The sequence below is a fragment of the Alligator mississippiensis genome, chromosome 10 (assembly GCF_030867095.1).
Source record: "Alligator mississippiensis isolate rAllMis1 chromosome 10, rAllMis1, whole genome shotgun sequence".
Classification (NCBI taxonomy): Eukaryota; Metazoa; Chordata; order Crocodylia; family Alligatoridae; genus Alligator; species Alligator mississippiensis.
Genome location: NC_081833.1, coordinates 6,503,367 through 6,527,387, shown reverse-complemented (window position 1 = coordinate 6,527,387; position 24,021 = coordinate 6,503,367). Strand labels below are relative to the sequence as shown.

The 24,021-nt window shown below is 53.4% G+C and overlaps 1 protein-coding gene across 21 annotated transcripts in view; it reads left to right on the top strand.

Moving 5' to 3' along the window:
• Positions 1–24,021, top strand: part of NCOR2 (nuclear receptor corepressor 2) — a 336,324-nt gene that overhangs the window by 145,702 nt on the left and 166,601 nt on the right. For all 21 annotated transcript variants that reach the window (XM_019486693.2, XM_019486694.2, XM_019486692.2 and 18 more), the window contains exons 5-6: positions 5,239–5,418; positions 13,622–13,735. In XM_019486693.2, the coding sequence (XP_019342238.2) occupies positions 5,239–5,418; positions 13,622–13,735 (294 nt within the window). The remainder of the gene's footprint in view (positions 1–5,238; positions 5,419–13,621; positions 13,736–24,021) is intronic.

Sequence of the window (24,021 nt, the reverse complement as noted above, 5' to 3'; positions counted from 1 at the left end):
CCTCGTCCAGGTGCCACAAAAGTCAGGGGAAGGCGAATCAAATATTACATGCGATCGGTCCATAAATAGGCAATCTGGTGATGGCTTTATGGATAAAGCCTTCTCTAGAGCTTACAGTTCAAACTTCAAGAAGCGCCCAGTTGCATCCCGTAAAACGGAGGAGGTGTTTATCAGGCAGGGCTCTGACCTTCCTGGCGGCAGCTCTGCTGGTAATCAGGAGGCAGAAGAAGAAACCTGTGCTTGGTGTTGCTCCCGTACGAAGCCTCTCTAGTGCCTGATCGTTGCCTTCAGTGGCAGCAGCTGTTATGTCGGAAGGAGGCTTTGCATGAATATTGCCCCCTTTCTCCCCCTTGTTATCATACAAATCACATAATAATAAGGCCAGGGATAAACAGGAGCTCCAGTAGCTGTTAGCCATGTATAAAAACAAATCGCATGGAAACAGCATAATTACTGAGAAAGTATCAACGTGAGTAACGCGATAATTGTTTTCTTCCCTCCAGCAGCTTTATTCCGACTCTCCGGGCTGCGCGCTGGTTCGGAGGGCCGTGACTACGCGTTAATAGGAAGAATTTGACATTGCACACCATTTTCATTTAGGACCTGGATATGATGCGATCCCAGGCTTTGGTGTTAGCTGGTGCCTATTTTAAGTGGCTTCTTCAGCCGGTTATCACCAACAACACAGCAAAAAACCAAAAAAGGGGCTGTATGTAGCAGCGACCTGGTTTGCCCGCTTGGATCTGGTGGCTTTGCGTTAGCAGGGTGCTATTATCGCTGGCTCTTCACACCGTTCGGCTGCAGGTTGAGCTGCGATGGAGCAAGAGGAAGGAGGCCAGGTGGAGCGCAGAGAAGATGGATAACGTGCAGGCAAAGGAAAACGTAGTCCCGCCAACGCAGCAGATGGGCGAGCCTGCTCCCAAAAGCTCAGTGGTCCTCGTCCTCTGAGCAGGCGAGACGTCTCTTGGCCCATCTCGTCAGTGGGCTTGTTTTGTGTTGCCGCCTTGTCCTCCCTTTTGGCTCGTGCAACTCCTCTGTCTTCTCCCGTGGAGCTTACTGCAATGTGTGGTTTACCCTTGTGGTGTGTGCCTGAGGCCTTTCGTGCCATGGGCTCTGTGCCACTCAGTGCCCCTGAGAGGTCAGGGGGAAATGCGTTGGCCTGCAGCTCCTTTGTTTTAGGCTTGGCTGACAAGGAGTCGGCATTTGTGCAAAAAGAGCAGGCAGGTCCTGGTGACACCGAGCTATCAGTTGAGGAACTGGATGTTGCAGTGACGTAGCGACTGCTGCATTTAGCACGCGCTTGTTTAAGGTCGGCTGAGCGTCTCCTGTATATCCTGCATGTGAAGTCACGGGAATCGGGAATGGGACGGACCTGTCGAGTTACTCTGCCGGTCCCTCTCCCAGCACGAGGTTGCCCCGCTGGCATGGACTGTCATCTGCTGCACCCGAGAACAGCAGGCCCCCGTGCCTTGACAGACAGATGTGAGAGGAGCACGTTAAATCCATGATCCGAAGCACTGCGAGCACTTGCACACGGCGCGCATCCCTGCGGCAGGCAGTGGGACTCGGTTTCCCAGGAAGGGGTCTGCAGAGGAGATTGAAGCACGCCGGGGGTTCACGTGCTGACGGCTCACTGCTCCCTACCCTGCTTTGAAGGCCCAGCGTTCGCACGTCATCTCCAGTTGGCGGCCTCATAGCCGTCTTCTCCGATGTGCCAGGTTTTGGTGATCAGCGGCGGTGGATGCTCAGCTCCTGTAAGGACAGGAGCTTTGCTCCCTGAACCCGGTTATTATGTGCGAGAGTTTTCCCAGGAGATTTCTGCATTCCCTTTTTCCCCCCCTCTCCTCTTGCTGCCTGTCTCTGTGCCTGTATATTTGTGAAAGCAGCAAGTCTCTGTTGTTGAAAGGCTTGGAAGCGCAGTCCCCCTGCCGACATGATTCGAGATGATGGTACTTTCATGTAGCGTAACTTGCTGCCACTCTTCCCATGCCACGGCGCTGCTGATTTTGCTTTGGAAACGAAGGCGAGCACTTGACAGCGTACGAGAAGCAGGGTCCCCACGAGGGCTGAGCCCATTTAGAGGTTCCTTGCCTTCGGCATATCACCGAACATAGGACAGCATCTTTGGTTCCTACGTGCAATTAGCAGTTGCATTTTCCTTGCCCTTCCTCAAATGTGTAGCCTGAAGTGGCTTCTTCAGCTAACGAGTTCACCGCGCAGCTTCTCGTCCCACTCCTTCTCTCTCCTTGGACTCCTCAAACCGTGTACAAGGTGCCCATAAATCTTCTCCTTCTGATTGTTCTGCTTCACCTGCATTTAAAACTTGTGGCCGCGGTGAAGGCTTTACCCGTTCACCTTCACATCACAAGGAACGCGAACTGTTCTCCTTGATGGTTGCTTTCCTTGTGCTTGAGCCCGCGGGTGCTGTGGGAGAGCTGAATAACTCTGGTTGGGATGTGCAGTTCGTGGCACGCTCAGAGCAAGAGGCATGGGACGAAAGTGAAAAGCTTACATCGTCTTCAACCCTATGGTAGACAAGGGCCCGCGAGCAGGGCAGGGGGAGTTTGCGTGGTCTCTGTCCCTTGCAGCGGGTGGAAGGAGGCGAGGGCAGCGATCTTCTCTCCGCCCTTCCTTGCCGGTCCTTCCTTCACTCTGCTTTTCTGGCTGAGCAAAAGACAGCGGCGTTTCCCTTTCACCTCCCTGCCATCAAACGTTCAGCAAGTGCTGCTTTCCCGTGGCACAGATCACGGGACCTGTTTGCAACCAGGTGCAACTTGATTGCAAAGAGGGGGAAGCTCTCCCTGAAGCTGCTCCAATCCGCATAGCAAAGCTTTTGTCCCGGGGCCTCCAGGAGGAGCACAGCGAAGGGTTAAAGCACATCCCCAGGATGCGTGGTCTCCTCTGAGGCCACTTGTCGCGGCTACACTTCCCAGGCAGCAGATGTTCACGAAACGCCGAGATCAACTGGCGCGAAGGCGGCACCCGAGATCATGCCCGCATTGATTGACCCCGGCTTGAGTAATCGCGCTCGTGGCAGAGCAATCCAGAGCAGGCGCCTGAATGATTTCCCTTGTCTGACCTGCACAGAAGAGCTCCTGGTGTATCCCTGGTCTCTGCTGGCTTTGGGCTGCTGTCCCATTTATCCCTCACCCCTCCCCGAAGGCTGAAACAGCCCCCAGTAGAAGTGGGGTAATGAATAGCCCACCTGTTGCTGGAGTCCAGGCGGAAGGCTTGCCTGGCACTTGTCCAGAGACAGCGAGTCCCCGAGAAAAGGGAGACCTTTCTCGAAGGAATGAAAAGCACCAGTTGGTGCTGGAGAACAATGCAGGCCTTGTCTCGAGACCCAAGGCTGCTGTAATTAAGGTAGCAAAGTTGTGTGAACTTCTTCACTCGTTTACTCTTTTTGCACCCCCCCATCCCTTCCCTCCTGCCCGGAGAGCAGCTGCAGGGATATTACTGTGCAGTTTGTCTGTGGTTTAAGGTTACAAACCAAACCATCGCTTCCACCTCTCCTGTTTCCACACCCCTTAGAGAAAAAAAAAATACAAATCCACCCGGTTGCAAAAGAAATAAATAGATAAGCATCATGACGAGGTTCAGGAGCTACCGAATTCGAATGGGAGGAGCCGGCTAGTGTGCTACCGGCCTGTTGCATCTCGCAGCAAAGGGGTCAGCGTTCAGTGGGCAGGAATTTAAGGCACCCCGGCAATGGTTTCTGAGGCGATGTGGTAATAGTGCTGAAATTAGCAGTCAGACAGCTATTGTTCAAAAAAAGAAGAAAAAAAAGGGGGCGCTTAATTGACCTTGTGTGCAGTGCTTTACATACCCTGTGATTCTCGTTATAGCGGCAGGAGGGGCAATCTTAGGTCCTGTCCATTTGGGGTGAATCTGTTCTTACCGAATGAAGTCCCGCGGCTGCCTCGGGCTTCCTCCCAGGTGCTCCAGGTTTCTGGGCTCCGATACAGGTGGAAACGGAGGCTGTACGTGCAAGCAGCTACAACCAACTCGCAGGCTGCTCGGAGCTGGCCGGGATTTGACCCGACTTTCCTTTCCGGGCCCGAACGGTCCCGTAGCATGGCCGTATGTTGTTTAAACAGCTGCCGTGTCGCATGCAAGAGGTGGCCTCCGTTCTGTGGTGGGCAGCACGTGGCATTTGCACGCCAGCCATTGTATGCTTATAAATAATGCGGTGCTCCTTGGGAGGAAAGGTGATTTCAAATGATGGATTCTTGTTGCATTGCCATCTGGGGATATTGACTTCTTGGTAGCAGCTAAGGCGCTGCTTTTCTTTTGAGAATGAAAAGTGCCGAGCATTTTGATCTTATCCCCAAGAGTCGTTCTCCCCTCCGCCCCCCGCTAAATGCTAATTACAGCTATTCTTTGAAATTCTCTTAGGTCGTATTGTTCCGGCAGCTCTGTGATTGGGAGGGTTTCATTGAACCGAGTGCTTCATCCCTTACCATTTGTTTCAGCCTCTGTAAACAGACTTTTTGTCACGTCAGTTCCGTTGTTTTCTAATCTAGTCTCATCTACCTCCTTTTCTCTTTTGGGGTTTTTTTTTCTCCTTATTAATCCAGCATCCATCACTGTAGAGTCCAAATGCCTTCCAAAAATAGCCAGGGAATGGAAGTACATTGGTTTCTCTGCCTTCCCCAGGAAGAGTGTGTGTGTGTGTGTGTGTGTGTGTGTGTGTGTGTGTGTGTGTGTAAGTAAATGTAATGGTTATCGAGAAAACAGTGCTATGAGTTTGTCACTAGTAACTACAAAAGGAGGCTGTTGTCTCTGTGCAAATGGCTTTCCGGGGTCCAGAGACAAGGAGGGTGGTATTGCTGAAAGCCTTTATCTCACTACCTGGAGCAATGGTCTTCTTCCCCTGCTGGGCGCCAATACTGACCAAGTAGCACACTTCGTGCTCAGCATCCTTTGCTCTCCCTGCCAGCCTTGGTTTTGACCTTTTTAATTTCCTATGGCTGCAAGAGGTGTCCAAGGACCTCGTCCCAGAGCAATGAACAGGTTTCACCTCTGTAAAGGTGCCCCTGGTTTTCCAAGGGGAACGGGTGAGGTTTGTACAGCACATTGGGGATGTGATCTGTTGGGTAGCCAGGTGGGTCTTGTTTTCAGGGGGCCTGGAAATCAGGAGTGGGCTGGGGGGTTACCACCTGTGCTGTGGGCCAGAGAGCAAGCAATGATGCTTCCTTCTGCAGGAAGAGTTGACCTGACTGTCCTTGCTCTCCCCAGGACCGGGGCCTGACTGGCAAGCTGGAACCCGTGTCTCCGGTCAGCCCTCCTCACCCCGACTCTGAGCTGGATCTGTTGCCATCCAGGCTGTCGAAGGAGGAGCTCATCCAGAATATGGACCGAGTGGATCGGGAGATCACAATGGTGGAACAGCAGATCTCCAAGCTGAAGAAGAAGCAGGTAACTGCTGGGCTGGCACCTTTTGTTGGAGCATCCTCCCTTGCTCCATGCTGTTGTCCTTTGGTTCCACGTCCAAAGCAGATCTCTACCCTTTTATGCCACTCATCATCTCTGCTGCCCTTCTGTGAAGTGTAATAGCCTGAAAAGCATTGTGCGCTCAGGAAAAGCTTTCAGCACTGGATTGTTGCTTTGCTGCTGTGGCTCTGTGCGTTCCAGGATAAGGCTGCCCCACAAGCTCAGAACTGCTGTAATCACCGTGCCTCTTCCGCCGCCCTGTCCATCCCCTGGCACGTCTGTTGTCTGGAGATGGGGGGGAAAGCCGCAGCGTTCCTCTTCCTGTCTGAGCTTGTCCCAAAGCTTTGTGGGCTAATGCACTCAGGGAGCCCTGCACAGTTGGCAGATGTGAGACCATTGCGCCTTTGCAATTGTGCAGGGTCGGTGTCCCACCGAGCATGTCCCACTCTGTGCCCCGGCAGGGCTGCCAGAGGGTGGCCGCTGGGTAGGTCAACCAGGTGCCTCCCTTCCAATCGTTAACGCGGGGGAGGACAAAATAGACCCATATCTGGATGCTTTCCAGTCTCTCTGGGCAGTTCCTATGTGCCTCTGGTCTGAGGATCTGCTGTGGGAAGGTGATCTCAGTTACTTACCCCCTCCCCTTGCTGCAGTACTCAGACTCTTGCAGGCTTTATTTCTGTTCCCACTGATGCTGCTGGTTACAGGGAACACTTCTCCTCAGAGCACAGGGAGGCTTATCGACTGTCTCAGGTTCATGACTACAGCAGAGCAGGGGCTTGAATTCGCTTCTCTCAATACCACCATTGCACCACCCTTCCTCTCTCGGTAAGAAGAATCCAGCAGCGCGTTGCAAGCTTACTGCTGCCGTGTCCAAGATTGCCATACTCATCTCTTAATGGGCTCATGGCAAACTCTCGGTGGTGGTCTTCTTTTGTGTGTGGGTGTGTTGTGGGGGGGTTAAAAAGGTTTTCAGTGACTGCAGCAAAGCCCTTCCTTTCCTGTTGTCCCCTTGCCAGTTGTAACTTCCCCTGCTTGAGGAAGCTCCCTGATGGTGCCTGCTGGTGGCTAATTCCTGGCCGCCCAAGACTCTCCTGGTGCCTCTCTGCCTGGCCGCTCTGAGTGAAGGAGGCCGTATCCTTGGGCTGTCATTCTGAAAGGGAAGAAATTGGGACTAGTGCTCTATCCGGAGAGCAAATATGGCAGCATTGACCTTCCTACCAAATTCTGCAGAAGTGGAATGAGGAAAGAGAAATGAATGCAGTATAGCAATACAAGAATCCTCTTCCCTTTCTCTCAGTGGGCTGCACTATAGCTAGCACTGAACCAAGCCTCCCAGCCTGTTCTTTTATTATTAACAAATCCAACTTATCCGACAGCAAATTGAGTATATAAAGATGCATCCAGTCCTCTAAAATGGAGACCGATATTGAACGTCCCTCACCAGCACTCCCTTAACCCCGGGCAGTGTCCACCGACGTATGTCCTTTTCTTCTCTTCCTTTCAGTCTCCGACAGTTCCTTTACAGTTCGGTTGAGGTTAAACTTTTGTGTTTCTTCATCTCTGTATGTTCATTCGCCCCTTCTTTTTTTCATCTCAGCTCTGCATAATGCACAGCTCTCTCATTCTACTCCTCCGTGCTTGGAAATTTTAAATCGATTCCCAGTTTGCTCTCAAGTGTTGGCTCAGAGATCTTGCACTTTCCTTAATGTGCAAAACCACTCCTCAAACTTTCTGGTTTGGAGGCAGGAGATGGTTCTCCTAGTATTTTCAGGGCAAGAGGCTATTGATCAACATGCCCATCTTCCTTGTGAATGGATTTCGTTTTTTGGTTACCATATGCTGCCCAGACCCCCTTGGCTAGAGGCTCTTGTTTTTAAACAGTTCAGTTTAATTAATCCCGGACACCTGTTTTCAGTTGCTTTTCCCCACCGAGGTACCAAAGGGCTTAAGGGAAGCAGAAAGGGGAAGGGAGAGCAGCGGGCTGAGGAACAGCTGCGGTACCAGGAGAAATGCAGTGGTCTCAGGGCTGCCTCTTCTGCAACGCGGCCGTAGCATCTGGAGCACTTGGAAACCACAGATGGTTCTCCCGTTTGGGTTTGGTGGGAGGTGGTTAACCCCGTCCCCACACCCGAGAAGAAAGAGCGATGAACTTGCGTGGCGTCCTCTCGTTTCTGGACGGATGGCTCTTCTTCTTCTTTCCAGCTGTTTGGCCCCGACAGCTTGGTCCTGTGCACCAGACCCTTTCCGTACTTGCATTTTGCTCTAGAGAACCGGGGACTTCACCTTATATAGGACTGCGTTGCTAGCCAAGCAGCTGGCTTGACTGAGGACATACAAGCCAGGTCACGAGTGAAGCGTGACTGTAGAGCCTTCCTGGCCTTTTAGTGCAGGGTCAGTCTTTGGTTACACCGAGGAGGGATGCTAAAAAAAGGAAAGCCAGGACATCTCGGGAGCTGGAGGAAAGAGCTGCCCGAGCAGTTGAGGGGTTACTGCCCAGTCTCTGTGGGGGGCTGTAATGCCATAATTCAACTCCCAACCCGCAAAAAGGGCTGAGCACCCACCCAGTTGAAGCCCATGGGAGCGGCATCGGCTCAGGGCACCAAAGCCACCCTTCTCTCAAGAACAGGCTTTTGTTGCTGGCCTGTTTCATTCCTTCCAATGGGTTTTTTGTTTCGTAAATCCTCCCTTCGACGAAAAGAAGGTGAAAGTAGCTCCAGGTCCCCCTCTCCCCACTTCTGTCTCCTGCATCCGTGGTACCAAGGATGCTTATCTGTGCTGCGTGCACCGTTAGGGATCTCCCTTGGCTTCCCCTGACTGCTGCGGCCCCCAGATCCTTCGGGGAAGTTCTGTGCAAAATCGGCCAATTTTGCTGAAGTGCAAGAGAAAACGTGCGAAGGGAGGATGGAGGAGGGGGAAGAGGGTTTCCGTCTGACACGCTCCGAGAACATTGTGTCCATCTGTGCCTCCGAGCCGTCTGCTTCTGCAGAACACGGGGGAGAGAAAACAATAAATACGCAACAGATACTGCCTCTCCTCCAGCGCCCGGCGGAGCGGAGGCAGGATTGTAGCGGCCGTAACATCCCGCTGCATTCCTCCTCTGTCCTTGGGAGACCTCCTAGAGAGGACGAAACGCGTTTGGATGCCAAAATAAATAGAATGACTTAAAAGAGGCAACAGTGTCTCCTTGGGAACTCCAGGACCGGCCGTGCGCTCGCCCGAGGAAGCGAAGCCCGTAGCAGCTCGGGCATCTTTCCCCCTGGCGGTGGGTTTCTTTGTCCAGCTGTCACCCACCGTGCCCACGCGCGGCTGCTTTCCCACGCGGGTGACATCTCTCCCGTGTTTCTGCCTCCCGCTCCTCCTTCGGACCAAGGGAGGATAATCTTCTCGTACTTATTCCTGGCAGCAGCTCCAGGAATCTGGGCCAGTAACAAAACCAGACCCCCAAACCTGGGAATTTTCTTCTTTTTGCATCTCATCGAAGCTTTCCCGGAGTCCAACACTGGCACCTACTGGTGAAGGTGGAGCCAGGGGTTGCCCTTAGCACTGCCATGCCAGGGGGCAAGCCCTGCAGCCCTGCAGCCTATTTCCCATGTGCGTGCAAGCCCTTGTAAGAGCAATTCTTTCCCCCTTCTGATTGACCGAGAGCGTTGCTTTTTCTCAGTCTCTTTTTTTTCCCTAGAAGGAGGAGTTTCTCAGCTAGCATCCTTCTTTCTTTCCGCTTGCTAAATTCTCACGGCCTCATGCACACAGAGTAACCCTCGGGGATTTTGGCCAGCAGATTACGCGTGGACAGTTGGCTCCCCGAAATGCTGTCACCCCGTGCACGGGGGGGGCAACCTCTCCATAGATTCGACTAGGTCATAAAAAGCCCAAGAAGCCAGGCATAGCCGAGGCTGCGGCAGGCCATCGTTTGTGCACGCAGTCCTAGTGATCTCTCTTTACGGCCGCGCGCAGTCCCGGGTTAACGATGATTAATTCCTCGCTCAATTCTTGTGCTTGGGAAAGGGACGATGCCTCCACGTAGGACCGCGTTGCCCTCTGGATGCGAGGGAAGCTGATCCCTGCGCTCTGTCTGGCCCGGCCGTAATTGCAGTAGGATTTTCCTCGTGGAAGAAGAGAGAAGATGCAGGCGATGCTTGACGGGGGCTGGGGGAAGGGGCAGACGCATAATTGTCAAGACTCATCCTGGCTTTCCGGTTATAAAGGTCACAGTCCCGGCCTGCCTTTTGTGGCAGACCTTTAAGAATCCACCGTTGCTCTTGTCGGGGAACCTTGACCTACTTTGCCTTGCCATTTCCTGCAAAGTCCAAGGGCAGCTGTCGCTGGCTGGACCTGCTGGGGGTCGGCGTGTAATCTCAGCGAGCTCTGAACGGGTGCGCCCGGTCCACGCGCTGTTGGGCGCAGCCGCCCCTCGAATGACGGTACAGTATTACACCATGGAAAGTTAGAGACTAATTCTCCACCATTTTTCAGCTATAATTAGATTGGGGGGGTTCCCCCCACTTTTCCTTTAATGAGCTGTTTTTAATGAGCCTGCACTTAGAGGCAAACTTTCATTTCCTGATGTGCCATCAAATCCTCGGTCTTAAATCAATTAGAGCAGACTCAACCACTTTGCACAGTCTTTGTGGGTTACCAAATCACTTTAGCCTCGCTGCTGGCTTCTACCCAAATTGTCTCCCTGGTAGGTACGAGCTTTCTCATAATCTGCGGCTCTTTTGTTTCCAGTCCTTTGTGGCTAGGATTCATGCGGAGGGCAGGGGCCATCCTTGCTCGTCTGAATAGAGCGTGCACATTTACTTGCGCTTAATAAAAGCAGCGCGGGGCCCTGGACTGAAACGCCTCGACTTTGGGGCGCTTCTGATCTGGAGCAGGGCTGGGCTGCTTGAGCCCAGCTCTGTTCGAAAGAGGCTGTGATCGAACCAACCCCCAAAGCGCACCATTAGTCCCCAGGAGGAGGGGGAGATGTTTCAGAAGAGGCCCTCAGCTTTCGGAAGCTCCTTTCGAGTCCGTAAATCCCAGCTGCGCTTCACTTCGTATACCTGCGCCAGAGGCGTTTCAGCTGTCAGTGCCCAGCCGCACGTAGGCATGGCCTTAGGTTATTAAATGACTTGTTTGGGGTTGCCAGGTGAAAGAATCGGGCTTGGAGTAGATGGAGACCTGAGTCACTGACTCGCTCTGCAGCCTTGGTCAAGTCACGTAGTTCTCAAACCGTCCATTTTCTCTTGCCGTCAAAGGGGAGAGGGGAGAGGGTGATGCCCAGCAGAGCGTCACGGAACAAGTGAATGCGGTTGCACGCTGCCAGAGGTCTCATCCCTTTAAGCATGCGCTTCATTTGAAGCCTATGAGTAATCCTGTTGTTGAAGCTGATGGGCCTGCTCCAATTCTTAAGTGCTTTGTTGGATCGGATCCTAAGTACAACGTGGGGCTGAGGCTGGTCGCTGAAAAAGGCGGGAATAACACCCAAAAGCTAATAGTTGCCAGCCCTTTCCTCCGGCCCCAGACACCGCTGCTTGCAGGGTGGAGCCCGTACGCTCCCTCCCCGGGGAAGCAGGTCGCTGACTTCAGGCTGCATTTCCTCAAGCGGACCAGCCTAGGGAATGAAGCGTTCGGATTTTTCCATTGCTTTGCTGCAGAATGCTTTTGCAGTTCCCAGCGGTGGAGACAGTCCGGATTCGGGAGGTGCAGAAGCAAGGAGAGGAGGAAAAGTCTCTTTGCAGCTTCCAGCCTCCTTCTCTGCTACTTCACTTCGCCTGGCAAACCACACGGGCCTTGCGTGCTTTCCTTCTCAAACTGTAGCCTGGAAGATCTCCTTCTCATTTCTTCTTTCGTTTGTGTGAGTGTATTAAACGGGCTCAGCCATGCCTCCAGACCTTGTAGCAGCTGTGAGGGTGATTGTAACTCCGGGTGCAGAATGCATGTAAAGTGCATTGCCTGGATATGGGGAATACTATAAAATGCCCCTTTAAAAATGAAGCAGTTGTGATTCACCCAGGCTTCTCGGGCCGTGGCAGATGCACTAACATTTGTAAAGGCACTTGCTTGTGGGTGTGTGTCCGTGTGTGTGCACACACATACACATACATGTACACACGGTGTCGCACCTGTGCCGACCCATTGTGTAGCACTGGTTTCTACAGACACGGCACAGTTCGCTGGCTTGAAGGGGGTTTGCATTATTGCAGCTCTGCCAGCGGCTGAAATCTGAGGGCAGACGAGGCTGGAGCTGCACGTTTGATGGTGCTCAGCGCTCCAGGTCAAGGTTGTTTTCAGCGACCGCATTGGTGACAGCATCGGGCCCCCTCCCTCCGCTGCGCTATCATCCTCCCACCGGTGTCCTCATCTCCCTTCCCTTTGCCTTGCCAATCTGGTCCCTTATTTTTTTTTTTTTTTTTCCCACCTGACCTGACTCCTGTCCCTGGGTGAGACGTTTTGCAGCCAGCTCCACAGCAGATGTGCATCACGGCCATGCTGCTGGGAGCCCGCGGGCTGCCTGCAGAGTCCTGACAGCACGGTCCCAGGGCTGCTCTGCCTTTCCCTGCGCTCGGGGCAGGTTCGCCGTAGTCGCTGGGCTCCCCACTCTCTCCGTGTCCCTGGAGGATTTGCCTCCGAGGCAGTAGCAGGGGTCTGTTCACTTTGCTGTCCGTCAGAGGAAAGAAAACCGTCTGGGAAGTGTTGCGCTGTGCTGGGCCTCCTGGCCAGTGTCTCAGGCAGCTGTTGGCAGTCCAGAGCCGGGGCACTTCTGCTTTGCAGCCAGGGCGATGCTTTGACTCATCACTGAGAAAGCTGCAGATTGAAGCTGCCCACTCACCCTTTATATCCATGTCACAGAGCAGGGAGCTACACGCGGCTCCTGGCGCCCTGCGATCCCTCCCGGGAGCAGGGGTGTCTGGGCTGGAGGCTGCCCCAGTGGGTAGGTGGGCATGCATCGGCATGTCTCAGCCTTGGGCTGGTTGGCATTCAGTTGCCACCCATTTTTTATTAATTATTTTTAAGGCAGAAAATGGGACTTGAATTGTCACGGTAGGGAGGGCATTGGCACGTTCACGCCCTGCCGGGCGCTGCTGCCCTCCGGGCCCTTCCTCTGAGCCATTTCGATGCCGTGGGAATTGCACGGGGCACTTGTGTTACAGGAGGTGCGTAGGGCCTTTCAAGCTAGGAGACGCGGCCCCAAGTCGGCGATGGTTTGCACCTGGCCACAGGTCTCTGGGCTCCTTTGTAGTAGGTAATCAATACAAGGGCTAAATAGGTAATAAATACAAGGTAATAAATTCAAGGGTTAAATTGATCTCAATAGCTTTGCTGTCCCCACCGTCCCTGGCCTCTGCCCCTTCTCCCCATCCCAGGGCCTATGTCTGTCTCTCCACCTGCAGGAAGGGCTTCCCTATGGGATCCCTTACACTGACCCACCTCCTGCCCTGAGTTTCGCCCTACGCCCTGCCCTGCCTCTCCCACGGTGGCTGCAGCTCACGCCCATGCAACGCCGGTCAGGCTATTAATTGGTGAGCTGACACTTCTGCTTTCGTGCTGAACCCGGCTGCTCTGACTGCAACCACATCCTCCCCACCCGCCCAATTTCTGTCTCGTCCGCGCATGGCATCCTATCTCGCACCGCTCTGCGGCAGGTGCTGTTACTCATCTGGACAGCAGCCCACGCCATAGCTCTTGGAAGGCCTCTCAACCCCCCCCGAAGAGCACAGTCATCCTGCATCCCCGGCCCAGCGGCTTGCCGTCAACCAGGAGAATAGCAAAGAGAGCAGCTCATGACCGCTCGTGTGTGTTTCCTGGGGATTTTCAATTAACTCTTCTATTGTTCTTTGTTTGGTTGTTTTTAATTTGGGAGAGCTCTAGTTGGGATCTGCCCGGCCAAACCAAGACGGCCGCTTTTCCCCTGTTTTGTGGCCACAAAATACCAGCCTAGAAACTTCTAGGAAGGGTTGGATGAATTCATGGTATGTCGCTTCTCTCTCGGGGCTTTTAAGAGTTGTTCTGTGTCGGCCCCTTCAATTAGCTCCCTTGTCTTGCCGATGTCTCACAGGAAGTGGTTTACAGTTATGTTTTCTATATCAGTCATAGCTTTGGAAAGAGTCTCATCTGGCCTGAGTGTTTTCTTTTCATTTATTTTTAACCATTCACTCTTCTTCCTCCCCTTCCCCCCCCCCTCTTTTTTCTTTTCAACCTTTCACAGCAACAGTTGGAGGAGGAAGCGGCCAAGCCGCCAGAGCCGGAGAAACCTATCTCGCCCCCACCAATCGAGTCCAAACACCGCAGCTTAGTGCAGATCATCTATGACGAGAACAGGGTAAGTCACTTGCTGTTCGGCTCTTGCTGACGTGACTGAGGCGCTGGGGGCAGCCGTGCCCTGGCGACCGGCTTTGTGCTTCACTCGCAGCCGTCGGGGAAAAGACCTGCAGGGGCGAGGGTGAAGAACTGGATTTCAGTTTGCTGCCTGCAGGCGTGAAGGGCTTACCTGTTGCGTGAGCTCTTGTGGACATTGCAAGAGAGAGAAGGCTGGGGGACCCTTTCCGGAGCAGCCGGAGCACAGTTTTAGGTGCTGCACTATCACGTGGTTGAGGTGCTTGTTACCTGGGCAAGTGCTGCCTGGCATGGCCACGGGCAAGTGCTGCCTGGCACGGCCATGAGCAAGTGCTCCCTGGCACGGCCGTGGAGGCTGCATGTCCCCCATTTAGCCATGTGCAGTTCACCGACAGACTCCACTCAACACAGCGCTTTCCTAGTGTGAAGTCCAAGGCCCAGACTTACAGTACAGCGGGAGCACAGGATGTTGCTTCCTTTGAGGGCTAAGGGTCCACTTGCCACTGGATCAGAGCGTCTATACAGGCAGTTACCGCGGAGCAGCAGATATGCTGTGGATCATTTTCATAGGTGGCGACACGTTCATGTGTTCATGCACCGGGGTTGAAAAGCAGCTTAAAAGCACCATGTTATCTATGCTTTGTGCTTCCTGTGGGGCCAGAGGCGTAAAAGCCTGAATAATGCAACCCACGCTGGATTTGTGGAGGTTTAGCATGGGCTGAAGTGTTGATAAGAGCTGTGCTGTAACCGCCAACACAGTGCAAGTCTGTCCCAACCGCTCGTTCATTAAGCAGGGGCACTGACTATAATAGAGGGCCAATGGAGACATGAATCTTGCTGGGTGCTTTGCACTGACATTAGAAAAATTGGGTCTTTTGGTAGATAATCAAGCACATTCATTTTCATTTGGGTGTTGGATTAAATGGATGATTTTGCATAAAAGGAAAGTTACTAGCTGCTAATTATTTTGAATTGCAAGTCCTTTGAATTCACTGAGAGCTGCAGAATTCCAGGTGCCTGACTTTTAAAGATTACATAGCCTGGGCACTCCTCAGAGGCAATGCAATTACTTTGTCTGCTGCTGTTATTCTTTTTCACTTCTGCAAAACTACCGGCATGTGTGTCATTTGGGGGAAATCAAAAAAAGACAGGGGCCAAGGTTTTTAAATACAATAGTGTGAGGGCCCAGTTTGAGACACTGTTAAAGACCCTGGGTTGCAGGGGCAGATGCTAAGCACACTGAAGGTCAGCCTGCTTGTAAGTCATCTCCAGTTCGTTAATGATCTCTGAGGATCTTGGCCCAAGTTGTTTGCACACTAGGTTAGACAACAGCAGGAGGTGGGAAGACAAGGAGAAGGACCATCCATCATCCTGTTGCTCAGAGGCGTAAACTTTTTTTCCTCTCTGCATGCATTGTTTGGAGACTTTTTAAAGCCCCTTTTTCAGGGAAGGAGTTGGTGGGTGAAGCGTAGCTGGAGAGCTCCGCGGGCTGACTCCTTGGGTTTGTGTCACAGCCTGATGGCTGGAGATGTGCTTCATTTGATCTTGAAACGATGGACTAAAGATTGCAGAAGTGGGTACTGAAAGCAGTGGAGGGAACGTTGGAAGATGTCACATCTCCACGGGGCCAGGTATCTTGTTCTGACGCTTAAGGCCATTTCTTCTGTGCGTTTGCTGGTGCACAGCAGATGTTATTAAATGGAGTCGTAGGATTTTTGCAGCTGGAGGAGCAGGCAAAGGCAGAGCCAGTTCATCCAGGGGGTAGTGTCATCTCTTGGAAGAGTCCCAGGGCCCTGCGATATAAACAGCTGTGAAAGACAGGACAGCCCCTCCACTGTGCTTGGCGCTCCTGGGGTGCCCAAGCCACCCCGTGGATAGTGCCGAAAAGAATATGAAAGACACTCGAGTTGAAAGCAAACGGCTACGAGGAATTCTGGAAGCAGCTGAGCGCAGCAGGTTCAGTTTTTAATGTCTGCGGCTTCAGTTTATCCATGTTCTTGAATGCATTCCCAGTAATACAGCTAATGCTGATTAACGGTCAAAACCTGGCTTTGGTTTTGCTGTTACGGTCACAATAGCACGTGTTTGCTCCGGGTGGGTGCTGACCAAAGGGAGGTCAAAGCTGACCCCAGATGACTAAGGGAGGAATGCACTGCATCTTCCACGGATGGCTCTGTTGGTATAGGAAACATCAGGGCTGGGAAGGGAGATTCAGAACCTCAGTGCTGGCCCTCTTCCTCTTCTTTTGGGGATCCCGTTCAGATTAACATGAAAGCTGTCTTCAACGAGCTGATCCCGGGATAGAGGTTTTGAACGAGACCATCGCCCCTTTTTTTGCTTAAAAGAAACAGCAGACTAGTGGCGCGAATGGAGATCCAGCATTGGTGCTGCGGGGTGCGCGGTGTTGTCGCCACGGGAGAACGCGAATAGCTGCGGATCCAGTGGGACTTGCGATTTGGCACTTGAGTTTCTCCATTCGTGGGTCACGACCCAAAAGTGGGTTGCAGGGTCACAGACACACTTAAAAATGGATTCTGCTGGGAAACGGTGGCTATTCCCTTGCAGGCCGGCAGTGTCCCAGTCTACGAGGGGCTGCTTGGGACCCCCCGTACACCCACCCCGGGTCCGACACTGGGGAGCCTGGGGAAGGGGGCAGCGGGCCGGGAGTGAGGGGCATTGGGTCAGGACAGGCAATCGATGTTTACAAATGGGTCCTGGTACAAAAAATGTTGAGAGCCACTGGTCTAGTACACGTGGACATGGGTTTGGATATAGCAGCTGTTCAGGTGGACGAGGATCCCCAGATGCTACAGGCACCAGCGGGCAAGGCCTGTAATAGCAGCCGACTGTGTGCAGCCGACTGTGTGCAGGAGAAGGGCATGTCTGTCCTCCCCAGAGCTTGGTATAATTACAGTAGCACGAGAAACAGCGTCCGTTCCCCTGGGCGTATTTGGTCATCTGCTCATGTCCTGAGATACAGAGAGACTCCCAGATTTGGCCTCAAAGTCCTTTGTCAGAGAAAGGAGAAGCAACACCTACTTTCATTTGGTGTATTATGCGTCTGGCTCATTTGAGGAAGCATACAGGACTGGGAGACCCCAAGGGCAGGCTGTTTCATGAAGGCTGAGCAAGTTGGGATGCTGTTTGGGATGAGAATGTGTCCCTTCATCATCAGACCGTGACATGCAATACTCGTGCTTGGATTGAGAAGAAGGAAAAACGGGGTGCGAGTGCTCGAATCCAGATAAAAGGAAATCAGAGTCCCGATTGCCTTTTCCTCTAGACCAGTCTGGCTACAACCTGGATACCCGGCACGTGGACGATATCGAATTTTAGCCGATTTAAAAAAAAAAAAAAAATGAAATCTTCATGTTTTCCCCAAGCAGGAAGCAACTGTGACCGCTTGAAACCGGAGATCCTGCTCCTGCCTTGTTTCAAGGGAATTTGCATCATCACAGATCCTCGCAGGAGGCGAGAGGCTGCATCCCAGCTACGAACAGACTGCCCGGAGGAGTGACTCCTCTGTGAAATCCTATGAAATACGAACTTTCATTTCTACCCAGGAGAACTTCTGCAGTCTTTCCTCCAATGCCCGATGAAGGGTGTTTGTGCCCAAAAGCTTGCAATTAAAGACTTTTTTTTTTTTTTTTGCAAAAATCTTGTTGGTCTAATAAAAGAGATCCTCTCTACTACGAGTCCCAATTGCCAAACCCAGATAGGTCTTCATGAACTGCGGCCTGCTCCTGGCCATGCATATGCTCTTCCTCCTCCATCCCTTTCCGAGCTATAGGGGCCACGCGATTATACACCAAACAAATGAGATTGGGGAAAGCTGTCCATGAGAGCGAGGAGGTTATGTAAGGACACAACGGCTCGCAGCTCTGGGAAATCAAGTTAGCCAGCCATTCTGTGACCTACTTTCTTTCTGGCTATCCTCGTGGCTCTTCAGGGGTGAGTGGATTCTAATTTTAGCCCGCGGTTCATCAGGGAGTTGATATTTTTTCCCACCAGCACATTGGGTGTGTTTGGGGGCTGGGATGTAGGTCGGATTTGTCTGCATCGGCGTTTTCCTTGGAGCCGAGGCTCTTCTTTGACGCTCACCTTTAAACGACTGTGCTGCTTTTCGCTTCCCGTGACAGGCGCGTGGTTTGACTGGTTGGTTTCTGCGTCAGCTGGAACAGCGATGCTTGGAAAATCTGGCTCCCCTTCTAACTGCATGTCCGGGACGAGTTAATCGGCTTCCAGAAACAAAGGCCGGGCAGATTCTGCGGGAGAAGAGCCTAGAAAAGCACACGGTGACTTGATGCTAAGGGAGCGTCCTTGTTGGGCTGCATGTGCTTGCTTTTGGAGGAGGCTTTCAACGGTGTCCACAGCAGCTGGTGATGGCTAGGGAGAACTGGGCACTTGCCTCCGCCATTCATGGAAAACCTCTCCCTTGAGGGGGTGACAACCAGCGGTGCTTTGTCATTCCTGCACAAATTGGCCCTTGAAATTCCTCCTCCCACTGCTGTGTCTTCCTGCCTTTGTGTGCAAATACCACAACATGGGAATAGTGTGAGGCTGGGAAATGTAGGCTGCGGCTGTTTCGGAAGAGTGCCGGAGGCGGGCGTAGCATATGTGCTGCAGACCAAAGCAAGGGTACGCTAACTCCTGGCTGTCCAGTGGTGGGTCCCTGGGCTCCCACTCTGCAGCAGCCATGGGCCAGGCCACCCCCAGCCTCCCTTGGCTTCTGCTGCCAGACCTGGCCCCAGGAGGCAGGTGGGTGCAGCCTGCAGTGCAGGGTGAGCTGGGCACCTGTGTAGGGAGGGAGCCTGCAGGGCGCTGCGTCCCACAGGGCAGCGGGTAGCGGGACCTACCCTGGCATGCACTAAATTGCCTCTGCTGCAACTTAGCGATCGCTTAAATTCAAGAGTCGGAATGACTTTCTATCTCCCCCGAGGGCAGCAGGTGGGTGGCTGCTGCTTAATCCGACCCTTTAAGGCAGGTAGCCATGCGGAAGGAGGCCTCTGGGGTCTTAATTTGCCCACCTGGCTCATGTTGTTATATAAGGAAATCTTAGCCTCCCCTGCTGATCCCCATAGCTTTCTAAACACCCTTGACCAGGGCTTTTCTGTTGCCTGGCACGGTCCAGTGCATCGTGTTAACTGGTCAGTGTGTCTTGCCTCTCTACCTGGCTGGTCGCTGGATCCCTGCCCCACGCCCTCCCTGCTCCCTCAGCCTTTCCTCTAACTTTTCTGAAATATCCAGCAGCTTGGTTCAGCGCCCCTGATCTGCAATAACTCTGGCGTCAGGGCAGAGATCCAGGGCACCCGCTAATTGCACAAGGCTGTTAATGATTCCTTTGAGTGCGACTGGAAGTGCTTTGTTTCTAGCCGGCTTGTCTGAGCGCCCGGGAGGACACCCGCTGGCTTGAGTCAGCAGTCCCGTCCCCACCGTCCCAGCTGGTGCCTCGGGGGAGCGTACTAGCTACGCAAACCGCTGCAAGGTGACGTCCAGGCTGCCTTGCCCCGTGCACTCGGCTCCCCTGCAGATGCTGAGCCCAGACAGGCCCATTGGCACGTTAACATGAGCTCCAGCAAATCTCAGGTCGAGAGCCTGCCTGTAGCGTTGTTCACCCGTGGGATGATTTTGCTGCAACAGGGAAGCTATAACGTAATAGTTCCACATTCATATTTTGCTTTTCTCTCTAGTGGGGGGTGTAGCCTCTTCCTGGGGTCTCGAGCATCTATTCACAACCTTTCAACAGCGAGACATTGGCCGCTGTGGGCCCTCTGCTTTATCCGTGGCAGGTTTTAGGGTGTTATGTCTTGTGTGGCGTCAGCGTTGACTGTATGGATTTGCAGAGAGGCTAGAGAATGGGTTTGCATAGGGTGGTTTGGATAGGGATGATCCTGCCTCGGGCAGGGGGTTGGACTCGATGACCTCCGGAGGTCCCTTCCAGCTCCACTTCTCTAACTGCCCCTTTGCGCTCGGTGCTGTACACGCAGGCAAAAAGCAAAAGAAGGCTAAAATCCATGGAGGGGTCCTAAATCTGTTGGGTTTCTGGTAGGAGGCATTTCTCATCAGGCCTGGCATGGTTCTCAGAAGTGGTGCCGGACCTTCGCTGCTGGTGCCCATGCCCCACCTTTCCTGCTTTGTGTGGAGACAGCGTTGTGACAAGCCGTGGTCCCAATCCCATGCCAGGTCCTGTGAGGCCCAGGGTACTGAAGGACTAGATCCCCCTGGCGGGGCCAATCGGGGCCCAATCCTGCCTTCAGAGCTGCGAGTTGGGGTGGTGGGAGCGGGCCCGGAGGCAGGCTGTCGAACCCCAGGAGATGCCGGGGCGAGTCCCTTCACCTCCGCCAGACCCGGCTCTGCATGGGCAGCGCAGCACTAAGGGAAAAGAGGAAGGAGGCAAGAAGACGGGATGAATCATCTCGGTGACGTGCTTGGATTATCCGCAGCCCAGACATGACCCCCTTTCCTTCCCCCACCTGCTCGCTGCACTCCTTGCGGCTGTCTCATCTCTCGGGACCTCCTCCTCCACGTGATGGCCCCCATAAGCTTCCCACTTTGCTCCACAAGCTTTTCACTAACCCCCGCGCTCCCATTTTCCTCCTGGCTGCTTCTTTCTAGAGCCCCCCACCGTACCGCTCACCCCCACGGCCCCTCTCGCATTGACTTTTCCTGCAGACCCTGCAGTCCCGTCCTCCTTTTCCCCCTCCTTGTTCTCGCCGTGCAGAGCTGCCTTCCCTGCAGCCCCAGACTGGCAGCAAGGACCAGATCCCGCCCGCCCCCGAGCTGCACGGGTCTAGCCGAGGGGCTAGGCTGTCTCCACCGCAAGCTGGCGTCCGCTCCAAGTGCCACAGCCGTCCCTCCAACCAAGCGTGTGTTTTTTGTTTTTTTTTCCTTTTAAGCCTTGAGATCATAATTGCCCTCCCTTCCCTCGCCTGCCTTCATCCCGCTCTGCATTTCCGAGGTCACGTCAGGACACTCTCTGCAGCTCTGACACTCCGCGCCACCATGGTGTCGGGGAAGAGGCTCAGCGCCGTGACTAACCGCAGTGACCCCGGGGGCTGGCTCCGACCCACCAGCCGGGCATGGGAGCGTGGGTGCTGCGGGGTGGCGCCAGGGCACACCCCCTCCTGGTGCTTGGCTGCCAGGCGTTTGCAAAACTGCGTTTGATGCAATGCAGGCAGTGGAAGCAGGCAACACTGTTTGGCTCTGGGGACTGTGTCTGGAAATCAATAAGATTAAATTTTAATTCGTTTTCCGTCTCGGCGATGGTTCCTTCAAAAGGGCACGGCTATCTATCCACAAACGCAGCGTTCGGCTGCAGCGGTGAAATTCAAAGGAGTCTCTTTTTCCTTTTTTTTGTTTTTTTTGTTTTTTTTTCTTTTCCCCGGCCGTTGTCTGTGCGGCTCGTGTTCCCGGCTCTCCGCTTGCCGGCACGAAGCACGTTCTGCGTTCCCGCATCTCCCACAAACACAAGAATAAATAAACGCCCGCGTTTAGCATTCCTTAGCCGACTCGAGCTGCCTTTTCCCCATTTCACCTTCTTTGTTGCTGCTGGCGTAGCCTGCTGGCTATTTACAGTCAGAGGGCACGATCCTGATTTCTCCCAGCTTGACACTGAGACAGCTCAGACTTCAATAGACTCCCGATTGACGCCGGCGTGAGGTCAGACTCTGAGTGAAAACCACATGGCAAATCAGTGGTTCTTAACTTCATTCGGCTCCAGGCGCCCCTTGGAAAATGCCAGCTCTTAGCTTTCGCTTGCTTTTTGACTACAGGAAAATAAGAGAGCAAGTCCTCTGCTGCGGAGAACTCGGAAAGACCGCAACAGGGCAGAAGGTTTTTGATCCCGTGGATTTGTGCTTGAAATCTCTGGGTTTATCTTGTGAATCGCGTAGGTGTTTGCACACCGAACAGTGCTGCTCGTGCGCAACACACGGCAGCACCCTTAAAAGGATCTCGCGGCATCCCGAATCATCACAGTGCTGTGTTAAATAAATGCATCTTGGTAGATCCCCATTGATTATTCAGGTTGAAGGCTGTTTTCATTTCCAAATTACTCATCCTTCATGTTATTTATCTCTGCGCGTCTGGACAATAAAAAAAAAAAAAAGGGGGGGGGGTTGGTTTTTGCTTCTCGTGGCTAGTGTCTGTACTAGGGCAGTGGTGCAGGGTTTGCTGTTTTGACTTAACAGTGGATCAAAGAAATGGGGAGATTTGCCTTATCGACACTTCAAGGTGTGGGTCAAGCAGCCTTTTGGCATCCAATATTGGTTACAAAAAAGACCAGCTTCAACCCTCTGGAGCCCCGGGGGCCTGGAAGCCTTTCACTTTTCCCATCAGAGGTTTAAAGCAAAATGGATTCTCTGCCCCAGCATACAGACAGGTTACTGCCCCTCTTGAAGGTGTGCATCTGGGTACCGTTTTGTGCAACTGGAGTGCCAGACAGCCAGCCACAGAAATGTCCCTTGGTATGACTAGCAAAAGGCAAGGGCGAGAGAACAGAAATGAGTCAGGCAGTTAGGCTCTGCACAGGAAACGCTGGGTGGGTTATTAATGCTCTTTGCTGTCACAAACCATTTCCCCAGTTTTCTTCTTTTTCTTCATTTGTCGTTTTGCAAACCGAAGTGATTTGGGCGCAGCACGGCCCGCTGAAGGCAATACTGTACCTTCCAGGTGGAATTCCTGCATCCCTCTGATCGTGCCAGGCCTGCTCTAGCAAGGACACGGGTAGAAAAGGCCTGGGTGTTGGGTACCGCACTTGGGTTCCCTCCATCCTCATAGTCTACCCCAAGAGGGAGGGTCTGTCCGGAGGCCAGGATTGTCTGTGCTTGGGTTTGGTGCTTGAGGACATTTGTTTGGTCGAGATTTAGAGAGAAGGATGCCACCCCCAGAGCTGCCACTGCCGCTGCCCCTTCCCGCAGAGCTGGGCTCTCTTGCGGAGGCGGAAGGAGACCTGTCCCACCTGGCTGCGAGAGAGGATGACTTTCACCGACAGCCTGATCCCAGAGGGAGCGCACTGAGTATTGGAAGGGAATATGGACTTTCTCGATCCCTAGAAACGGGAACCTTCTCAAGGGGGCCACTGCTGCAAGGCCCCGGTCGTGGCTCAACAACTGTTTTGTCTCAACTCAACAAGCAACACGGACCAGAGAGGCCTTTCCCTTCGCTGCGTGGAGCTGTGCTGGTTTCTGTCGGGGGAGACCTGACTCCTTGTCGGAGGCTTTCAGGAGTCTGCATACCCGTCAGCAATAACTCCCGATTTTCACGGTCGTAAGCGGGATGCGTCCTGCTCCTCTCCGAAGCCCGTCTTGCTGCTTGGCTTGGCAAAATGAAATCCTAGTCGACCTGGCTGGGGCCGATGTTGGGTTTCCCAGCACCGCCCCATCGGCTGCCTCTCGGAGAGGCCCTGATCCTGCATGGAAATGCTTTCGCCTTTCAGTCGCGGCCCGGCATTGAGGCTGCCTTGGAGGTGCTATAAATAATGCTAAGAGCGTGGGTCAGCGGTGGCGGCTGCGAGCTTTGTGGGATGATGGCTGGAGAAATTCCAGGGAAACGCCTTCTTCTAATTTCTGATCCACTTTCTCAAAATAGCTTTGCGTTTCCTTATCTTCCCTTTTGGCTTCTTTAAAAAAAAAAAAAAATCCTCAAATTTGCCCATCCCTCGTGTGCGTGTCTGCCGTGCCGGGTTTGTGACCTCCGCGGGATGACTAACGTGGCCCGTAAGTCGCTTTCCCCTCCTTCTCCCCATGCCTTTCCTGCATCAGGTTTCAGCGTCCTGAGAACAGGCAGATGGCTCTGGGTTGAGCTTCCCACTGAAAACCCTCGTTGTAAATATGTCTAGAGCTGCGTGGAGATGTTCATGGCTGTCGTGGGGTTGTATTTGTGGAGTTGGTTTTGTTTTAGGGAACGTTTGAAGGGGCACAATCCTAGTACCCGTAGAGCGTCCCATTCGGTGGAGAACAGGTGAGAAACCCAGAGCTGATTTGGCGTTTCTCAGCCAGTGCCCAGGAGGAGGCAGCAGGGAGATGGTTGTCCCCGAAGTGGGCTGCTGTCAAGAGCTTAGGCAAGACCACCGTTGTTAGTCCCCGAAAAGGGTGCAGGGGTCCCTGGGACAGGTACTGGGAACCTCAGTCCTCCTGTACGCCACCGTGGGCCACAGGCTGGCCGAGGGCAAGGGATGCTTTGGAGCTAGGGCTGCAGTAGTGGCCAGCTCCCGATGACGGGACCTCTGTGCTGTACCCTCGCTCCTTTAGAGCTCGTTAGAGTCGAGTCGGG